Source organism: Trematosphaeria pertusa (assembly GCF_010094035.1).
Source record: "Trematosphaeria pertusa strain CBS 122368 unplaced genomic scaffold BU26scaffold_20, whole genome shotgun sequence".
NCBI lineage: Eukaryota > Fungi > Ascomycota > Dothideomycetes > Pleosporales > Trematosphaeriaceae > Trematosphaeria > Trematosphaeria pertusa.
In genome coordinates, this window is record NW_022987231.1 from 123704 (window position 1) to 142021 (window position 18318).

Below are 18318 nucleotides of genomic sequence, written 5' to 3' on the forward strand. Positions count from 1 at the left end.
TGAGGAACCTGGCTCCCATCCTCTGCGATACGGCTTTGCATAAGCTTGAACCCCACTGTTTTTATCTTGTCCCTCCCCGTATGCTAGACGTCGTAGTCCACCGCAGTTACCGTCAAGTACGCCAAAGGCATAGAGCCTTGCCCCAGAGAAGAAAGGTGCCTATTCGATAGAAGGAAGGCCTCCCATCTTCCACTGATTGGGGCATCGTGCTTGTGGTATCTGGTAGACGGCGAGCGGCCGGGAGCTATGTGGGGATTTCGGCATGCACGCCATCGCTTTAGCCGAGCGAGAAGGATCCGGGAGGTGACTTGTAGGACTTCGTTTCGCATTTGATTGTGCTGTTATCATCCTCGTTGTTGAGAGCGAAAGGCTATCATGGAAAAGAGCATGCGCGGACAGGCCCCTTGCCGATTAACGCGGCTATTGCCGTTTTCTGGGCGGTGCGCGCGCCGACGACGGCCGGTAGGAGCGCGGACCCCGACCCTTAAACTTGACGCCTTCCTCTTGGTTAGCCTCAACCTTAGTGAAGCTGACGTTGTTGTCCCGGACAGCGTCACCCGAATCATCAGTAGCGTCGCAGCTAAAGCCTGAGATGCCCGCAGGCGATGCTCGAGCACCGAAGATAAAGGGAGAGTTCTGCTTTGGCTGGACACTGGTTGACGCGGTCAGAGTTGGCGCCCGCGTGTTGCGCCAGAAGCGTGGCGTGGCGTCCTCCTGGCCCATCTCGCGCAACGCCTTGTCAACCTTGTTGCCTACGTCGCCCAACACCGACGTGATCTTCTGGCGTTGCTTAAGGTCCGTGGTGGGTATATGGGTCAGGACAGATCGATGAAGCATTTCCACACGTTCCGCCGACAATCTGGACTCTGTAATCTCGGCCGCGAAAGCTTTGGCGAGGGTCTCTCTGAGGTAGGATCGGGTGGCGTCGTAGAAGTCGTCGGTCTCAAAAGTCTCTAGGCCGGGGTTTGCATGTTGCATCAGGTCGACTAGTCTAGTGTTTATCGTCCTAATCCTGGCAGAAGCGAGGTTAGAATCAGGCAATCTAGGCTCGGTCATCGGGGGAGGAGGAGCTCGCTGTGCGGCGTTGAAGGCGTTGGCAGGCATGTCGTATGGACGCTCGGTGTCGTTGGCGTCGTCCTGATTTTGCTCCGTGCTTTCGGCTTGGAGCTCGAGTTCATGCTTAAAGGGGCAGCGTTTCTTGCGGCAGTGGCCGCCGAACTTGCAAGGAATCCGTGAGCAATCTGGGCTCACGTTCGTCTCCATCTGTTGCCCTCGAATGACCGCCGGAGCGGTGGTGTGATTCAAGGCTCGTAGCTCCCTACATTTGTCACCGAGCTTGCAGGAGCCGTACCTCTGGGCATGGCTGCACCGCTGAGCCTCGGAAGGCAGGGGCTCAGAAGGCTGATGCTGAGCCAATCCGCCGTTTCTGCTGGAAAGCGTGGATTGATGTGGAGTCTGGCGGTCGTGGAGATCTCGGCACCTGTCACCGAATTTGCACTTATTCTTCAGGAAGAATGTGCAAAATTTCCGGAATGGCTGCTCTGGCGCATCTTCCATATTGATATCTCCATCGTTGCATGGGGAGAGTGGTGCTGTGGCATCAGATGAGTAACTCTGGTCGCTCCGTGTGCTACTGGAAGTCTGTGTTTCCGTATGCTCGATCCTGGATCGATCGTTCCCATTGGTATCGCCTTCTGACTCAATGTCGCTCTGCTCAAAGGGCGGGGGACGGGAAGTAGATTGCGGCTTCTTCACTCGTGGGTCGCCCTCCGGATAGGTAATTCGTGCGGTAAGGGGTGATTCGAAAGATGTCTTCGGTCTTGGAGCCACTGCTTTGGCCACTTCAGTGGAACAGGCACTTCTCTCTGGAGAATCGTTTGGGATGGTGATTTCCGTATTGTTGCTGCCGATCGATGACGATGACTCTTCGCTAGATGTAGAAAATGCGAAAGAGGCATTCAACTCCATCTGGGCCTCGCGGAGCAGTCCCCAGACGTCAATGACTTTTACTTTGAGCCACTGCAGCACCTCGATCTCTTGGTAGTGTCCAAGCAACTCATTCAGGTTGTGCATGGTGTCAAGGTCCCAGCCGGTGCTGAGTAACTCGTTTGGAGTGCGCCTCAACAGCCGCAAAGCGAGCATGGCGTTCTGGGTCGGTGTGATCCAGTACACGTCGAGCTCCTCCAGCTCGCTGAGCTTGGTGAGGTCCTGAGGTCCCATGGCTGCGATGTCGGATTCTAGCATTGACCAAGCGCTGGATAGCTTTGCGATCAGATCAGATTTAGGCGGAAGAAGGAACGGAAGCGGCGTGCCGTTCTGGATCGTGGCAACGAGCTGTGTAGTTAACGTCTCTGCTGCTATGCGATCCTTCTCGAGCTTTTGTCGTTCGCGCTCGGCTTGAACCTGTCGCATTTCTTGTTCTGCCTGTTGACGAGCCTCTTGCGTACGGCGCGCCTCTTGCTCTTGCTGCCTGCGAACTTCTTCCTCCGCTGCCTTTTGTCGAGCTTCTTCTTGGAGGCGTGTATCCTCTCGTTGTTGTGCCTGCTTAGCTTCCGCCTGTTTGCGGGCTTCTTCTTGCCGTGTCTGCTCTTCCGCGGCTTTCCAAGCACGCTGCTGCTCGGCCTCTTCAGCGGCACGGTACTGGGCAGCCTGCTCTCGCTCAAACGCTTCGCGCAGTCGAGCCCGGTGATCTCCGTCCGCCTTCTTGCGCTTCCGAGCGTCGTCCTCTTCCTGGCGCAGCTCACGCTTATACGCCTCATCCGACCAGTCAGGTGCACTAAATGACTCTTGGATGTATTCAAGCTGCAGCCGGAGTATTCTGAGATGCTCGTGGATGGATGGAGTTTTTCCGAGCATCTTGACGACGCGATTAACAGAGTCGAGTGGTAGCTTGGGACCGCTGCTATTCTTCCATATGTGAGTTGAGAGGAGATAGAGTTCTGTACGCGGGGTACCGTGCCGTTCTCGGAGGACTAGGATTGCATTTCGCATGGTACTGACAGCTTGACAGTAATTTGATCGCTCATCGGGGCTCAGGAGGATCTCGCGAGTAATCGTGTCTAGGGCATCGCAGAACCAAGGCCACAACTGGCGTACGAGGCGAAGAAGCTGCTGCTTTGTGCGGGAATCTGAGTCCCGGGCGGTGATGATGATAGCGGCCTTTTCCTTGTCGTCCTTCTCTTTGCTGACCCACTCCGCCCATTGGTTTTCTCGCAATGAGAACCGATCTAGGGAGAGGGCTATCTGAAGTGACGGCGGGTCATCTCCTTGGATGGCAGCCTTGGTCTGCTTCTCGGAGCTGGTAAGAGGCGCGGCATCTGACAATTTGCGCGGAAGGCTAGGATCCAGTGCCTTTCCTTGCACCTCGGCGACCGCGTTCAGGCCGTCAGATGCATAAAGAGGCCGCCATCCGGGCTGGAACGCGAGATCAGCGCGGCAACCGCGGTGGCAAAACACCGCACACTCACTTTTGAGAGGTCTCCCTCGCCGTCCGGCTTTTGCTGCTTGGCGACTTTGATGCTGCGCTTGAAAAGCTGTTCGGTTTCGGAACCGTCATCGGTGGCGGCCCGCGTCCTCTTAAGAGTGGACATGTTTGCGGGTTCGGAGGTGGAATAACCCTGCGGTTGTATGACCGCGAGAGGGAACATGGAAGGGGATGCTGGCAAGGAATCTTTTGTGGGCAATGCGAGGCTTGGCGTGAAACTCGTGCTAGCCTGATATGGGCATAGAAGTGAATGTAATTCAGTCTATGGAGGGGGCACGGGCGCTGACCTGTGTGAACGAGAGGCAGGGTGCTCGGGGAATTGCTGGTGGTGAAAAAGCTGATACTGACGGGGGAGGGTTGGAGGAAGACGTGATTTAGGAAAGTACCTCTCAGCCTCGATGTAGAATAGGGTCAACCGACCTCAGTTTGCTCTATCAAGCAGATACATTGCTGGTTATCGGCTGAGCGCATCCAGGGGTGATTTGGAACATTTTGCAGAGCCGGAATTGATTCGTCTCTACCGGTTGAAGGCCTTCAGAATAGGCTTTCCAAAGCCACAACTGGCTCTACCAGACATGCCAAGCCCCTTCGACGAACCCTTCAACCAGCACATGGCACGCTGCTCTTGGTCTATCGGCAATGTTCTCCAGGTACCCGTGGTAGCGGCGTATCAGCTTCATCGCAAGTCTACACAGTTAGCAATAACCCAAGTCTAGGCGTCCGGCCTGCTGAATGGCCCCTGGAGTCGTATTGTAGGAGCTTCGGCGAACGAGGTCCAGCATCATAGGGCGCAACACGAGTGCCATTGCCGTGGCGGATCAGTTTCCAGTCTGCGATTGTGTGAAGGTAGAGAAGATGGAAAGTTGGGTGATGTGATGGTGTCGGCTCGGGCCCGGATCTAATTAGGGCCGATATCTCGTTAGCGTGGGGCTAGGTGCCGCGATTGGGCTGCGCGGCGGGATGGCGACGGAAAGCCTCAAGATGCGGCGCTTCCTGATGTCTGCTGTGCGACGGCTGCAATAATGAGGAACCCCGTGGCCTGTGTCTCGTGCCGGAGCGCGAAGCAAAAGTGCATCCACAACGGTCAGCCCGCCGTCCCAATTGAGCGAGCGCAGCTAACACGAGGGCGAGCCAGACGCCCCACCCTGCGAGCGCTGCAAAACGAGCGGGCGGGCGGCGCTCTGCGAATTCCCACCGCCGGGCACGAGCGCAATCCACCGCAAGCCGAAGCGCCCACGACAGGAGTCTGGTTCGACGCCGCCGTCGACCACCGTGACACCCCAGCAGCCCCTGTACCGCCGCAGCGACGCGCCGACCGGCACCGGCATCAGTCCCGCCAATGCCGCCCAGCACGCCTCGCCGAACTCGACGGCATCTCTGCTCGACGGCATCGACCCCTTCGATCTGCTCACCGACGAAGTGAAGAACAGCTACCTGCGCTGTTCGTACAAATGGAGCTTTCATCACACGCCCACCTTGCTGCTGCGCATCCGCGATAGGACGTTGGAGATATGGATGGCCTGGGCCATTCTCGCCCTGGCCATCAGGTATGCAACACTGCGCCGCTGGCGTCAATAACTTTCCTTTCTAACCGAGACAGGTTCGTAAAAGAACCTCCAGCGCCCTTCAAGACGCAGACAGAGGCGAGCAATGCCTTCGCCGCCCACGCCCGCCAGATCCTCCAGTCCGACCTCGAGACGCCCAGCATTAGCCGCGTACAAGCTCTGTTGATGTTGACGGGCCACGATTGGGGTGCTGGAAATGGGCGCAGAGCATGGATCTATCTGGGGATGGCGATACGGCTCGTCGAGGTCATGGACCTCACACAGGAGCTAAAGGCGCCAAAGGACCGCCCACCCACGCGCGAGGAGTTTATTGAGGCAGAAGTGCGCCGGCGGACAGCCTGGACGTGTTTCCTCATGGACTCGCTCTTGAGCGGCGGCAAGGGACGCAAGCGATCGTTGACTGCCGGCGATATGACCATTCAGCTTCCTTGCGAGCGGGAAAGCTTCGTCTTCGGCGAACCTGTATGCACTGAACATCTTTTGGACCCGTCCCTGCGTATGCCGCCTCTATCAATAAACGTTGGTGAGCTTGGCATCATCGCGTACAGCATGCGAGCCGCCAACATCTGGGGCAAGGTCGCTCGATGGGCTTGCTCGGAAGATCTCAAGGCAGAACTCCCCTGGTCGCCAACCTCACAATTTCAGCAGCTCATTATTGAACTCGAAGCCTGGAAGAAGTCCCTTCCGCCTCGATTGCAATACGACCTTTTCTCGCTCCACAGCCACAATGCAGTGGACCAAGGGCAGGCGTACTGCTATATGCACAGCATATATTTCATGAGTTATATGTTCCTGCACCGTGCATACCTTCCAGTCCTAGGGCCGCAGAACGTGCCGGAAGAGACACCCAACTCGTATAGTGAGCACACAGAAATGTGGAAGAACTGGCAGAAGACGTCCAGAAAAGAGCTATTCAACGAGGCATCTATGGTCTTGGAGATGCTCGAGGAGATGCGTACATTTGGCGTCTTCTTTCTCCGTGGTCTAGTACCGTGGATAGGCTTCACCATCTACACCGCCGTCGGAGTGATGCTGTATAGCTTCAACTTCCCCAGTGGAGAAGATGATCCCCGGATCACAGAGAAGGCACGAGACCGTGTCATTCGAGGGTGTACGTTCTTGAAGGAGATGAAGACCCAGTGGCCCATGGCAGAGACTTGGGTATGTTTGCGCGACCAGCACGCTGAAAGTGCTGGCTAACATTCTGCAGTTTGAGACAATCAAGCGCATGCAGGCGTATTATCGCACTGTACTCGGACAAGACGGCCCTGTGTCGCCCGACGAACGGCAGGCACTCCGACGCGCTATGATCGACTATGGCGCGTTGCAACCTTCACCAGTCCAGAAACCGGTAGATGTGAAGCCGCCACCAGATGCAACCATCGTGCGGAACAGTATATCTCGGGAGGTATGTATTCTCATCTCTTTTCTGCGCTGAACTGAATACTGAATCCCTCTAGCAGCCTCCTGCGAATGCTCCTCTCGTCAGTCCGCCCGCGTCGACCCCGAACGGCTACAATCCGAATTTTTCGTGGAACGCGCAACATCCTATCCCTCCTCTTGAGGATGATGAGACCTTCAATCTTAACTGGGATTTTTCTAATGCGGATATGGAAGAGATTATGATGAATGCCACGCAGGATTTCTGGGCTTCTTTTCCGGGCGAGGTTGGTGTGGGATATCAGTAATCTTGTTCCCTCTCTTTGTCGGTGCCCTGGAAAGGCGTCAGGGGTTCCCGTTTAGTCTGCTCGTGGAGCGATGAGGGAAAGCAAACGGGCAAAGGCTCGCCAAATAGCGGCACGGACGATCAGCTCGGCCCGCGCCGTCGGCATCCCAGCAGTGATTACTGTGTATATTTTCGGCTCCCCACGTTTGTCATCATTGAGCGTTGGTAGACGGATAATTTGGGACGGTACATAATTGCGGAAATCTGTCGTACTAGAGGGGAGGTACAGCACCTGAACTATCATTGGTGAACTGACCCTGTACGGGGCTATAAAGGCCCAAGAGGCTCGAACCGGACCACCTGCTTGATGGTAGGGCTTCCGAGCCGTGTATCGCTCCACCTAGTGATCCTCACTACTCTATTCACTCCCATTCTGCGCCAGTCGGGGTGTTGCTTGATATTCCTCCAGCTAACTTCCTCATACGTGTCGAATCGTCTCGGGACCTCCTCGCAGCGAAAACAAGCCGATTTGGCAACCTCTTCCGAAGCGCCCTCGAGATCCTCTAAGTACATGCATTTCTCTGATCGGCTTTTGTGGTAGAAGAAGCGCACGACGTCGACTTCGCGCTTGGCAAGCATGTCGCACACCATCCGCGGCGCGTACTCGCAGTACCACTCGCAGTACCACTCCATGTTGCTCGCGGGCACCGCCAGGGCTATCTCGCGCAGACCGGGGAGCTGCTCGCGCAGCAGCCGCGTGAAGTGGCAGTACCCGTCGTCGCGCCTGCACCACACCCCCAGGACCGCTGCGTCGTCGGCCATAAGATTCTCCATGGTGATGACCACGTTGCGGATGAAGGGTCGTATCACGCGAGGCAGGCTCAGGAGGAAGAACAACGAGTGGGAGATGTCGGAGTCGAGGACGAAGCGGCTGCGCGAGCAGATAGAGAGGAAGAGCGGGTGGGGGGACTTCATCCCGCGGAGGTGGATGGATGACTTTACGGCTGAGTGGTAGCGTGGCCTGTATGCGTTAACATCTGTCTGGCGACTTTGACAGACATGAGAGCATGGCTTGAGTTGCCCCTCCTCCTCCGGGGGTGTATCCCGGTAGTATTGTCGGGAGGCACACTGGGTGGGATTTGTACCATGACCTCCGTATTGCACGTACCTCAAGATCTTCAACAGTCGCTTAACCTCGGCGTTGACCTCGCGGCTGACGAGCAGAAGCGGGTGGAACGTAGATAGCCTGAACGCAAGAATCGCCTTTAGTTGCCCCCAGTGTGTGTCGTCGTCGCTGTTGTCGTCGTCGTCCTCAGATCGCTCATCATGCTCTTCGTCATCCGATCGAGGGAAGGGCATCGTTGGCAGGCTGAAAATGTTCGCTTAGCACATGTATCAGAGCAGAGTGATCGGGAGGAGTTGAGTTAGTACGTCTTAGATCTTTTATCTGCTGAAGGCCCGCCTTCAGGAGGCGCTGTTCACGGTCGAAGAGCTAAGGCATGCTGTGCTGAAGTGCATACGTACCAGTACGCAGGGTCACTTTGTTCTAATCGCGTGTGCAAGAATTCGGCTCGCGGCTCGAGAGCAAGCTCATAGATGCAGTCGCGTAGTTCTCGCGGCAGTTTCATAAGAGGGAAGCTAAAGAGTGGTTAGAATCCAATTAGAGTTGGCCCAGATGAAGGCGCGGATGGATGATGAATGGAAGGCGGCGAGTCTTACGTTGATATGTGAGCTACTTTCTTTGCTGTGCGAAATTGCCTCGCGGAGCTAGACATGTTGTTCAACTGATTGTTCGATAAAAGCCGAGGGCAGTAAACAGGACTTGAATGGGGCAATGGAGTGAGCGAGTATGGAGGCGGTTTGCGGAAAGCCTCCCTGAAAGTCGCGATAAAACACGCTAGACTAAGCGAAAAACGCGTACTCACGTGTATGCGCGCTTAGTACTCTTGCGCGACGATTAATTGGCAATTCTTTTCTTATTCCAAGTTCCTAACCTATAGAAGATCAATCGCTTAACATCCCTAGCAAAACGGCCTCGCTGTTTTTGACGCCCACCGTCACCCTCCCCGTCGCGGGATCCGCGCTCAGCACCTCCGTCCCGTTCGCAACATTTCTCTCCGCAACGCCGTTACCGCTCTTGATCCACCTAATACCGCCCCAGCTCACGCCGCCCGTCTCCGTCGCGCCAGCTGCCATCATCCTCCTAACCTCGACCCCGCTTACCCCTCCGGAACCTTGATTTGGAACTTCGTCACCGGCCGCTCCGCCTCCGTTCCCATGGATGCATTCCACATAGCTAGATTGATCAACGCCGAAGGGCAGAGCCTTCGTACGCAGAGTACGCCGCCAACGTCTCGCTTCCCAAGTCGATGTTCCTGATCCTCAACTCCGCGCCCGTCTTGTTTCCGATGAAATCCGCGACCATCGCAATAGCATAATACGGCGGCCGAACGTCTGTCATGTTCCACGGCGCATACCCGAAGCCTGTGCCTGACTGCATGTGCATCCTTGTTACGTTGAGCGACATGCAGTGCAGCATTATGTTGATAGTCCAGAGGGCGTTGCCGAATGTGGCTTAGACGTCCCATTTCAGCTCCGGCCCGATGACGCTGCCGACCTCGCCGAGGACGAAGTCAAGGTTTGCGTTGCGGTTGTATAGGTGCCTGATATTCGGGATGAAGCGCGAAAGCTTTGTGACGGTTGCTGTGTGGTTCTGAGGCGGAAGAGGAGCGTTAGCTCAAGAACCACCGTCGGTCGTCATTTGAAAGATTGGTATGGGGAAATATACAGATATGCATACCATAAGCGTCTTCCTCAGCGTAACGCCACCACTCGACACACTCTGATAATAATGCCACGAGACACTCCCAATCCTCGCATTCCGATTGATCCCCGCCCCAAACGCCTTCTCCTCGTTCCACACCGCATGGCTGACCCCAGAATCATACGCCAACGCCTGATACTTCACCCTCTTCACCGCCGTAACATTCCCCTCGATGTCCGCCTCGTGCTGCAGCGCCTCGCTTAAGTACCGCGCTACATCATACTGCGCGCCGTGCATCCCCTGCTCATGGTAAAGATTCGGCTCGTTCCCCAGCTCCAGCAGCTGCAGCTTTGAGCCAATGTTGCGTAGCGCCAGCTTCGCCTGCGTTAATGCCTCGGCACCCATGTGTAGGCCGGCAGCGTGCGCCATGGGCAGCATCCAGATGTACTTGGACGAATTGAAGTTCGCCAGCGCGTCGAAGTAGCTCGGGCCGATGGAGTAGCCCCAGAGGCCGCCATTTGGGTCCGGCGGGTGCGGTTTGACGACTGCGGCGGCTTGGGAGGCGTTGTAGTGGTCCTGGTCTGCGGAGGTGCCGCCGATGCGTAATCAGAGCGGGACGCCGACTTTGGATTGCAGGATGTCGATGAGGGCTTGGGAGAAGAGGTTGGGGTGGGTGGAGTTGCCTGGTTATGGTTAGGTGGGTTAGAGGATAGAATAATTAGGAGAGGAGTGGGGGATGAACAAACCCGCATAGGCGTAGAACGAAGACTTTTCGAATGCGAGACTGGGGAAGTTGTGGTTTCCAGGACGCGAAGCGCCGGGAGGTGGGTTGGGAGAGGGAGTTAGAGTGATGACGGATTGTGCATGTGAGTGGACTGCTAATGCGGCGAGTCCAATTAGTAGGATCATCTTGACTAGCCTGCGGTAGGTGTTTTCCACTATCTGAAGCTGCAATATTTCGATCGCCTATATATCTCTCTCTTTAACAATCTCGTATTCTTCATTTCTCGCACCGCGGCGGACGTCACGTCATGCCCTTGCTACAGTACTCCTACCTTCATTTCCGGAGCAAGACGGTGCAAGGCTCATGGGTAGAGATACTAGGGTAGAGACCCTTGGGAGTCTAGAGATGTATGTCTGAGATGCGGGAATGGCGGGAAGGACCCGGACAGGTTCGCGAGTGGGTGGCCTAATGTTCGTGAAGCCAGAAATAGCCCTGGAGGGCCAAATGGGTGTTGACACTAGCCTGATATGGACAGCTTGCATACTGGCCGCGCGAACCCTGGTTTGAAATTTTGTTCAAGCCTATATTCGTTAATTTGGAGACTAGTCGCTTTATGTGGCGGTTTGTGGAAGGTAGGGAAAGGGAGACGAAGTTGACGGGAGGATTCTGGATTCCTCTTGTGAAATAATGAGATGTAGTGTGCGAGTAAGATACCTTCGAGAACTGCAGGGCGCGCGCAGAATAGGACAATGACTTGGAAGCCAGGACTGCGCCGATGAGTCCGCTAATCGCTCGTATTATCCAGGGCTTCGCCTGGCTCTTCGCAAGGTTTCTGTTCTATGCGCAGATGTTGATGAGGATATAACAAGAAGTCATGGAACGCCACAACGTAACAGGAGAACCGCGTCCAGAATGCCGAAATCCCAAAGCCCGCGAAGCCAGGGATATCCATGGAGATGGTTAGAATGCCTCATGAAGTTCTGTCCTCAGAAAAAGTGCTCCTTGTGCTGGATCCGCCTGACGGTCTCCGGAGAAGCCAGCGTAAGTGTCAGTGTTACCCCGATAATGAAGCTCAGCATCCCGACGAGGAAGAGATGCACTGGAGAAATGGTGTATGCAGTGCGAGGGGCCTTAGGCGCCCATTTTCCGACCATCTTCTTCAGAGGAGCGACGTTGTTCTTCTGTGCGTAGTCGTAGCCTCGCTTCATGCCAGGCAAGCCATCGATGCTCAGTTGAGACTTATACGCCCAATACCTGGACAATGGTAAGTACTGAGCAGTTTAGATGCCGATGCCAAGGGTCGCACTCACTTGTCCATGCTCTCGTCTTCCTTCCCAGCCTTATACGCCCTATCCTTCTTCTCAAAGAAATCATTCAACGTCGTTCTCCACCCCTTCCACTCATAGAACGGCACTGAGAACCCACAGCTCGTCGCCACCTGATGCACATCTACGACGATAATACTCCTCGAGCCCGGGATCGCCTTGACCTTGTGGTTCTGCACAAACGCCTCGAACTCTTTCGATCCGTTCTCGATGGCTCGCCCTTTGCCCCAGATGCGGATGATGCGCGGTGGGCCCTCGAATGCCATGAACATGACGCAAATACGTCCGTTTCCCGGTTCGTGCAGGTGCGCATGCGTCTCGACGCCGCTGCCGGTCAGATCCATGTACCAGAAGGTCCGCTCGTCGACGATGCCGAAGTATTGGCCGCCTTTGGGAGAGATGTTTATGTGGCCGTCGGCGGACAGGGGCGCGGAGCCTACCCAGAGCATCTTCTGCTCGAGGATCCATGGGCGGAGGGAGGAGGGGATGGTCTCGTAGAAGACGCCCATTGTGACAACTTCAACCCAGTCGATGTCGGAGAGGGAATCAGGAGGATCAGGCCGAATAGGGAACGGAGAGCTGTGGTAGGGAAAGAAGTGAAGGAGTGCAAAGAAGCCCAGCCTGGAGATGATTCACACGCACCTGGCCTCCTCACTCAACGCCGAAATCGGAGCTTACGCGCTGGGCTGGCTCTCTTCGGTTTGGAGACGGAGGATGAAACTAGATATAGAGCTGTGCATTCCAGTCGTCTACCGTTAAACGAGACGTAAGTTTCCCGATGGAAAGGTGAGAATGGCATTGTGGGGTAGATAGCACAGCTTCTAGTTTGAGGGATAGCCTCGGCTAGACTATACCCTTTGTGGACATGTGCGACCGTCAACGGAAAATGCAAACGAATATTACATCGAGGTGGAATGGCTACTTTACAGAGGAGTGACAGACCGCGAGAAGGTAAAGCAGGCAATGTGAGAGACGGAGGGAGAATGTGGCCCCGGGGTGTACAAGCGTACAAATCGGGTCTAGCCGGAAAGAGACTAGCCGACTCCTGCAATGCGTCCGTCCTCGCACTTCGTTCACACTTCGTCCGGAGTACCACCTGTGTGAGGCCACTCGCAACGAAAATTGCGCCGCGCTCATTTATAGTCCATTGCGCCACTCATGACATGCGTTACGCGTAATGGCGGGTGGGCTGCGCTTGCCCCGCCGGAAGAGATGGAGCGGTGGCATGACAATATCGGGAGACCCTACAAAGGCAGCAAACATCGATCTTCCATCATCACGCCCACTCCCATCTCATCATCATTCACGGAATTCCTTTGAGAAAATGGCGGCAACAATGCGAGCGTGGCAGTTCAAGAATGCCCGCGGCGGCCTGGAAAAGAACCTGTTCCTCCCAGCCGCCGGTACGTCCAAACCGCATATCACCGACAGCCAGATCCTAGTCGAAGTCCACAGCGCAGCGCTCAATCCCGCCGACTACAAATTCCCTGAGATGGGAATGGTCACTAAAGCTCTCATACCGATACCGGCTATTTCTACGCCGGGCATGGATTTTTGCGGCAAGGTTGCCGAGAAAGGAAGCAAGGTCGACTCTTTCCGCGTCGGTGAGATGGTGTTTGGATCGTACATTGGCACCTTTGGCCACGGATCGCTGGCTGAGTACATTGCTGTCTCGAAAGAAATGATTGCCCCAATGCCGGATGGAATGCAGGTAGACGACATGGCTGGAGTGGGGTGCACGGGACTGACCATGTATCAATCCATCAAGCCTTATGTCAAAGAGGGCGACAAGATCTTCATCAATGGAGGCTCAGGCGGCACCGGCGTATTCGGGATCCAGATCGCCAAAGCTCTCGGCTGTCATGTAACGACTTCCTGCTCGGGCGCCAACGTCGAGCTTTGCAAGGGCCTCGGAGCGGATGAAGTCCTAGATTACAAATCGGTTGATGTAGTCACAGCGTTGAAAGAGAAGGGTCAGGTCTTCAGCCTCGTCGTCGACAATGCCGGATCGCCTCGAGACTTCTACAAAGTCTCGCACAACTTCCTCGTGCCTACTGGCACGTTTGTCCAAGTCAGCGGTCCCGCTGGCTTTGGCGGTTTCCTCAATGTCGCCAGCAACATGCTGCTTCCAGGGTTTCTTGGTGGCGGAAAAAGAAAATACCATATGATGATGGTTAAGAACAATGCCGAAAACCTGGCCCAGCTGGGAAAGTGGATGCAGGAGGGGAAGGTCCGCCCGATTCTGGACTCAGTGTTCGAGTTTGATGATGTTCCCAAGGCTTTTGAGAAGCTCAAGACAGGAAGAGCGAAGGGCAAGATTGTGGTACATGTCAAGAAGGAGTAGATGAAAAAGGGCAGAGTGCAGGGGTATCTGGTAGCGAGATTGAAATGGATACGCGCCATGGCCGATTATCTTTCCTTCTATTTCACCCACTTCCTGAATGTCGTTCATTTTGTAAACAAAGTTTGTGGAGCTTTCCTTCGGCAGTAGGGGGTAACGAGGACACTCTCAGGTAATACTATGATTTGACGAAAGGTTCGGATCGACGATATCCCGTTTGCTTCATTTCTTTTCACCTCCGTTCATTGCACAGGATTTTTCCTTACCTATACTCGGCCTCTAGGCTCATTAATCAATATCTTTTTGTTTGCTCCGCGGCGGCCTACAAACACCCTTCCCATCGCGTTCGTCGTTCTTGGTGACATGGAAGTTACGATTCCCATGGTGTGGGGAGTATGCATGGACTAATGCGCCAAGAAACGCTTGACAGGGACGCTTCGTCTCGCTCTGCTCAGGCACAGCCAGTCCCAGCCACCACCCTTGGCACGGGTATATCTGTGCATTTGCCGTCATCTTGGCACGAGGAAGAAGACTACACCACGCTTCATTTATCATTCATTTGATTGGTTTAATGATCGAGATTAGGCTTCGCGATGGTAAATACGAGGGCAGATCACGCTCGGTAGGAGTGTAGTACGGAAACCCGCAGGGATATGTTCCGGGGTTGTGAATATATATGTGATGGATGGCTCTACTGATGAAAGCCTGGTAAGTGGAATCTGCGCCTGTTCACCATGGCAGCTTTTCTGATCACTGCAGTGTCATTTGCATCAGCCGTTACGGCTACATGGCATACCAATCTCAATTACGCATCCCCATCGCGGCGACACATTTCTCTGGGAATCGATGTCCCTACGGTTGCGAAACGAGGTTTGGAGACACGAGCTTGGGATCCTACGCAGTTGAACTTCACACACGGAGTTGCATCCGGCGATCCTTACCCTACCTCCGTCATCTTATGGACGCGCATTTCGCCAGAAGGAGAGAATGACGCGTCAAACGTGACCGTTGAGGGAAATGTGCCACTGTATAACCATGATACGGAAACGTATATCAAGGCTTCTCCCAATCCGATCTGCGTTGAGTATCAGGTTGGAAGTGATAGGAACTTTTCGAGGGTTGTGGATAAGGGAACCGCGTATACGACTTCGGATATTGATTACACGGTAAAGGTGGGTATGCCAAGGTGCCCATTTTTCCAGTCCCATACTGACTTGAAGTAGGTTGAAGCGAAGAATCTGCAGCCTTTCACGCAATACTATTATCAATTCACTGTTTGCGGGTCGAGCAACAAGAGCCCGCTTGGACGCACGAAGACGAGCCCAGACGCAGAAGATGATGTCTCGAAGCTTGGGCTGGCAGTGTATTCCTGTAGCAACTATCCGAATGGGTATTTCAACGCTTATGGAAATGCTGCGCGGAAGGATAAGATCGACTATGTGGTGAGCTTGCGCAGGGGACCTCGGGATCTAAACTTCTGGCAGATGGCTCACGCAATCTCCAGATTCATCTCGGTGACTACATCTACGAGACTGGGAAAGGCACGCTCGGGAAAGACCCGCGCGCCACGAATCCTAGCGACGAGATCTTCACCCTCTACGGTATGGGCAGCCTTTGCCGAAAGCCAGCCGGTTCTAACGTACAATACAGATTATCGGACTAGAATCGCTCAATGTACTTTGCCAACGAAGTTACCTTCGGCCCCACGCTAATTTAGCGCATAGATCGGACGGATCTGGATCTACTTCTCTCTCATCGCCAGTATCCTTGGATCCCAGTCTGGGATGATCACGGTGGGTAGAGCCCATACTACGTGACGGCTACAGCGTTGCTAAGACCCTATCAGAGGTATCTAATAACGGCTATCGGGATGGCTCTAGTAACCTCAACAACACGGAGGACTCTTTCCTGAAGGATGGCGGTGTCAGCGTCGATCAACGCAAGATGAATGCTGTTCGCGCGTACTTCGAATGGATGCCGTAAGTGTCCCCCGGTTTCTCATTTTTTTTTTTCGCCACACCCCTGATGTCTACTCAGCATTCGCCAAGTCGACATGGACGACAATCTCCGCATCTGGCGTTCCTTCCAGCTGGGCAAGCTTCTCGATCTGATTATGCTCGACACGCGAAACTACGACCGCTCCATCACGACGCTGGGCTGGAACAACGAGTACGTCGCGGAGCTCAAGGATGACGCAGGTAGATCTCTCATGGGAAGCCACCAAGAGAACTGGTTTTACGGTCAGCTGTCGAAATCCGCTAGCAGGGGGGCTACGTGGAGGCTTGTGGGAAATCAGATCATCTTCTCCCGTATCAACAACACAGCGAGGAGCAGTAACTGGTTGAACGCAGATCAGTGGGATGTAAGTCACTCCCCCCAACCCTTCCATGGCTTCGGAGAATTTGACGCTGGAAGGGCTACACCGCGAATCGCAACCGCACTCTGCACCACCTCTACTCCAACAGTATCTCAAACACCGTCTTTCTCGCTGGTGACTCGCATGCAAACTGGGTCTCGGATCTTGTCTGGCTCGATCAGATGCCATACGACCAATCCACCGGTGCTGGTTCCGTTGGCGTAGAATTCGCGGGAACGGCAGTCTCATCCACGGGCTTCGGTGGAACCATCGGGAGCGCAAACAAGAAGTCCGCCGGCTTAGTCCAAGACAACAGGGAGCTTCAGTGGAGCGAGGGGTACTATCGAGGGTACTACGAGCTGCACATTACTCCCTCTGAGATCACGGCGAACTACTACGGTACGCACCTGTTTTCCCTTCCTATCCTCCCTCTTTCCACTTCTTTTGGTGCGAAGCTGATGATTGCAGGCTGCCCCACGGTATCTTTCCGTAACCCTCTCGAGATAAGTCTGGCGAACTTCACCGTCAAGGCTGGAGACAATCATCTGCAGAGGAGCGTCGCGAATGGAACGGTTGAGACTGGGGCCTTGCAGAGGGGCAGCGTGAAGCAGACGAATGTGACGCTGAATACGGAGACGGGCATGTGGAATGTTACAGCTTTTGATCAGGTGTTTATACAGTATTGAGAGTTGGAGGCAATGTAGGAGGTCCCTAGGTGGGGGTTAGTAGTGCGCGGGGTGGATTTTAGTTAAACTCTTCACTCACATTTCCGACTAGTACAAAGCTTAACAGCAAATTAAACAGTATACTAAATGTTTACACCCCCCAGTGATTTGACCTTGGAAAACTTATAAAGCACGTGATCGCGCTTACCCGCTTTGGCCTACGTCCGTGCGTAGCCCGCATCCCTTTCGCAGTTTCGCGGATCCGAAGTCTCTCCGATCCACGCGCCAATGCATCTGGGACGTCGCTGATGATCCAAAATGGCAACCTTGCGGAATACCCCAACCAATCTTCTCAAGGTTATCGAACCGCCCAGCAGCTCGCTATCGCTTTTCCGGGGGCGCGTTCCGCTCCAAAAACGCTTTGTCGGCTGTAGCCTGTTGTCCACCGCGCGAAATGCCCACTCGAAAGCGCCACCACAACTGTCTGATGACGGTCGCCCGCTTCCACGAAACAGAGCCGAAGTATTGCTGAGGATGTTCGACGAAGAAAGGCGTGGGAGACTGCTCATGGTCCGCAGAGTCCCAAAATTTGCTCTTCAGGCCGATGTCGAACTGCTCTTTGAAGAATACGGGTTTCCAGTGTAAGCAGTCTCCTAACCTCCCTAGATAAATCTGTTCTCATTATGAAAAGTGAGCGCTGTGTCGTCTTTCATCGTACGACTAATGGACTGAACTACGGATCTGCGCACGTTCTCCTCCCTACCCCAGAGTTAGCATCCGCTGCCATCAGCAAAGTAAGCGGAGCACCCCTCTTTAATCGACGGATTATTATAGAGAGAGCCGGTATTAGCTATTTGCAAAGCATATCCAAATGGCCGGACTGGACTTGGGGTTGGTTTGCATCGCCAACAGCAGAGGTCTCCCAGCATCGAACCCGAGGCCCGCTCTTCGCACCTCCGCAAGATATTCTGAAGTTTATCAGACAGAGCAGACAGATGTGCATCGATAATCTACCCCCCAAGTTGAACATCCGCAGAGATTTCAAATGGCTCTACCCCCTTTTCCACTCTTATAATGTCGAAGGCATCAGCAGCTTTGGCAAGTACCCACAGACCAGGTCGAATGCGCACCTCTCGGGCTATTTGATATTTGTCGTTTTCAACAGCAAAGAGGAACTCGAGCATGCGAAAGATGCGTATAACGGATATGAATTACTGGGGCGTCGCCTGGAGCTTAGCGTTTCGAAACCTCCAAAGGAATACTCGTGGGAACAGAATAAGATGCACGCCGGACATAATAGTGGCCGAGACCTGGGCTCAGCAAAGGGCACTCGCCTCGAGCAGGAAGAGGAAGAGAACTTCCGGAAATGGGTCTTAAAACACAACGACCGCTCCTTGTGGATCTGAACCGTCTGATACCGCGCCTGAT

General features: G+C 54.5%; 9 protein-coding genes across 9 annotated transcripts; 4 read left to right on the forward strand and 5 right to left on the reverse strand.

Annotated features, from left to right (window-relative positions):
- Positions 1–201: 201 nt before the first annotated feature.
- On the reverse strand, positions 202–3909 carry BU26DRAFT_157404 (uncharacterized protein). The gene is made up of 2 exons (XM_033820075.1): positions 3468–3909; positions 202–3414 (listed from the first exon to the last, which is right to left on the reverse strand). The coding sequence occupies exons 1-2, from the start codon at positions 3645–3647 to the stop codon at positions 421–423; spliced, it is 3174 nt and encodes a 1057-aa protein (XP_033677244.1). The 5' UTR covers positions 3648–3909; the 3' UTR covers positions 202–420.
- A 555-nt stretch (positions 3910–4464) lies between these two features.
- Positions 4465–6737, forward strand: BU26DRAFT_610147 (uncharacterized protein; the record flags this gene model as incomplete). Its single annotated transcript, XM_033835974.1, has 5 exons — positions 4465–4567; positions 4620–5031; positions 5085–6210; positions 6260–6457; positions 6510–6737. The coding sequence occupies exons 1-5, from the start codon at positions 4507–4509 to the stop codon at positions 6735–6737; spliced, it is 2025 nt and encodes a 674-aa protein (XP_033677245.1). The 5' UTR covers positions 4465–4506.
- A 268-nt stretch (positions 6738–7005) lies between these two features.
- BU26DRAFT_157430 (uncharacterized protein) lies at positions 7006–8555 on the reverse strand. The gene is made up of 4 exons (XM_033820076.1): positions 8435–8555; positions 8240–8353; positions 7884–8084; positions 7006–7736 (listed from the first exon to the last, which is right to left on the reverse strand). The coding sequence occupies exons 1-4, from the start codon at positions 8488–8490 to the stop codon at positions 7043–7045; spliced, it is 1065 nt and encodes a 354-aa protein (XP_033677246.1). The 5' UTR covers positions 8491–8555; the 3' UTR covers positions 7006–7042.
- Positions 8556–8678: 123 nt separating this feature from the next.
- BU26DRAFT_524422 (glycoside hydrolase family 79 protein) lies at positions 8679–9645 on the reverse strand. The gene has a single exon (XM_033830284.1). It carries the CDS (start codon positions 9252–9254, stop codon positions 9021–9023), a length of 234 nt encoding a protein of 77 aa, XP_033677247.1. The 5' UTR covers positions 9255–9645; the 3' UTR covers positions 8679–9020.
- BU26DRAFT_570930 (glycoside hydrolase family 79 protein) lies at positions 9291–10388 on the reverse strand (the record flags this gene model as incomplete). Its single annotated transcript, XM_033834081.1, has 4 exons — positions 9291–9428; positions 9516–10055; positions 10104–10162; positions 10226–10388. The coding sequence occupies 4 exons, from the start codon at positions 10386–10388 to the stop codon at positions 9291–9293; spliced, it is 900 nt and encodes a 299-aa protein (XP_033677248.1).
- A 579-nt stretch (positions 10389–10967) lies between these two features.
- On the reverse strand, positions 10968–12241 carry BU26DRAFT_157448 (uncharacterized protein). The gene is made up of 2 exons (XM_033820077.1): positions 11514–12241; positions 10968–11457 (listed from the first exon to the last, which is right to left on the reverse strand). Exons 1-2 carry the CDS (start codon positions 12035–12037, stop codon positions 11190–11192), a joined length of 792 nt encoding a protein of 263 aa, XP_033677249.1. The 5' UTR covers positions 12038–12241; the 3' UTR covers positions 10968–11189.
- A 391-nt stretch (positions 12242–12632) lies between these two features.
- Positions 12633–14048, forward strand: BU26DRAFT_524424 (reticulon-4-interacting protein 1, mitochondrial precursor). Its single transcript, XM_033830285.1, has one exon. The coding sequence runs from the start codon at positions 12706–12708 to the stop codon at positions 13870–13872; it is 1167 nt and encodes a 388-aa protein (XP_033677250.1). The 5' UTR covers positions 12633–12705; the 3' UTR covers positions 13873–14048.
- A 555-nt stretch (positions 14049–14603) lies between these two features.
- BU26DRAFT_584404 (alkaline phosphatase) lies at positions 14604–16911 on the forward strand (the record flags this gene model as incomplete). Its single annotated transcript, XM_033834594.1, has 9 exons — positions 14604–15041; positions 15093–15311; positions 15374–15470; positions 15520–15543; positions 15594–15662; positions 15716–15848; positions 15907–16231; positions 16285–16624; positions 16694–16911. 9 exons carry the CDS (start codon positions 14604–14606, stop codon positions 16909–16911), a joined length of 1863 nt encoding a protein of 620 aa, XP_033677251.1.
- A 297-nt stretch (positions 16912–17208) lies between these two features.
- Positions 17209–18296, forward strand: BU26DRAFT_570934 (uncharacterized protein; the record flags this gene model as incomplete). Its single annotated transcript, XM_033834082.1, has 2 exons — positions 17209–17531; positions 17582–18296. 2 exons carry the CDS (start codon positions 17209–17211, stop codon positions 18294–18296), a joined length of 1038 nt encoding a protein of 345 aa, XP_033677252.1.
- Positions 18297–18318: the final 22 nt, after the last annotated feature.

What these genes read in the sequence shown, in the direction of transcription:
- BU26DRAFT_524424 (XM_033830285.1), top strand. Translation starts at nt 12,706, where the DNA reads ATGGCGGGTGGGCTGCGCTTGCCCCGCCGGAAGAGATGGAGCGGTGGC.
- BU26DRAFT_157430 (XM_033820076.1), bottom strand. Translation starts at nt 8,490, where the DNA reads ATGTCTAGCTCCGCGAGGCAATTTCGCACAGCAAAGAAAGTAGCTCAC. An exon ending in AAAGTAGCTCACATATCAAC is followed by an intron (nt 8,354 to 8,434) that starts GTAAGACTCGCC and finishes ACCACTCTTTAG; the next exon opens with CTTCCCTCTTATGAAACTGC. An exon ending in CGACTGTTGAAGATCTTGAG is followed by an intron (nt 7,737 to 7,883) that starts GTACGTGCAATA and finishes TAACGCATACAG; the next exon opens with GCCACGCTACCACTCAGCCG.
- BU26DRAFT_157448 (XM_033820077.1), bottom strand. Translation starts at nt 12,037, where the DNA reads ATGGGCGTCTTCTACGAGACCATCCCCTCCTCCCTCCGCCCATGGATC. An exon ending in GAAGACGAGAGCATGGACAA is followed by an intron (nt 11,458 to 11,513) that starts GTGAGTGCGACC and finishes ACCATTGTCCAG; the next exon opens with GTATTGGGCGTATAAGTCTC.
- BU26DRAFT_157404 (XM_033820075.1), bottom strand. Translation starts at nt 3,647, where the DNA reads ATGTTCCCTCTCGCGGTCATACAACCGCAGGGTTATTCCACCTCCGAA. An exon ending in GCGAGGGAGACCTCTCAAAA is followed by an intron (nt 3,415 to 3,467) that starts GTGAGTGTGCGG and finishes CTCGCGTTCCAG; the next exon opens with CCCGGATGGCGGCCTCTTTA.
- BU26DRAFT_524422 (XM_033830284.1), bottom strand. Translation starts at nt 9,254, where the DNA reads ATGCTGCACTGCATGTCGCTCAACGTAACAAGGATGCACATGCAGTCA.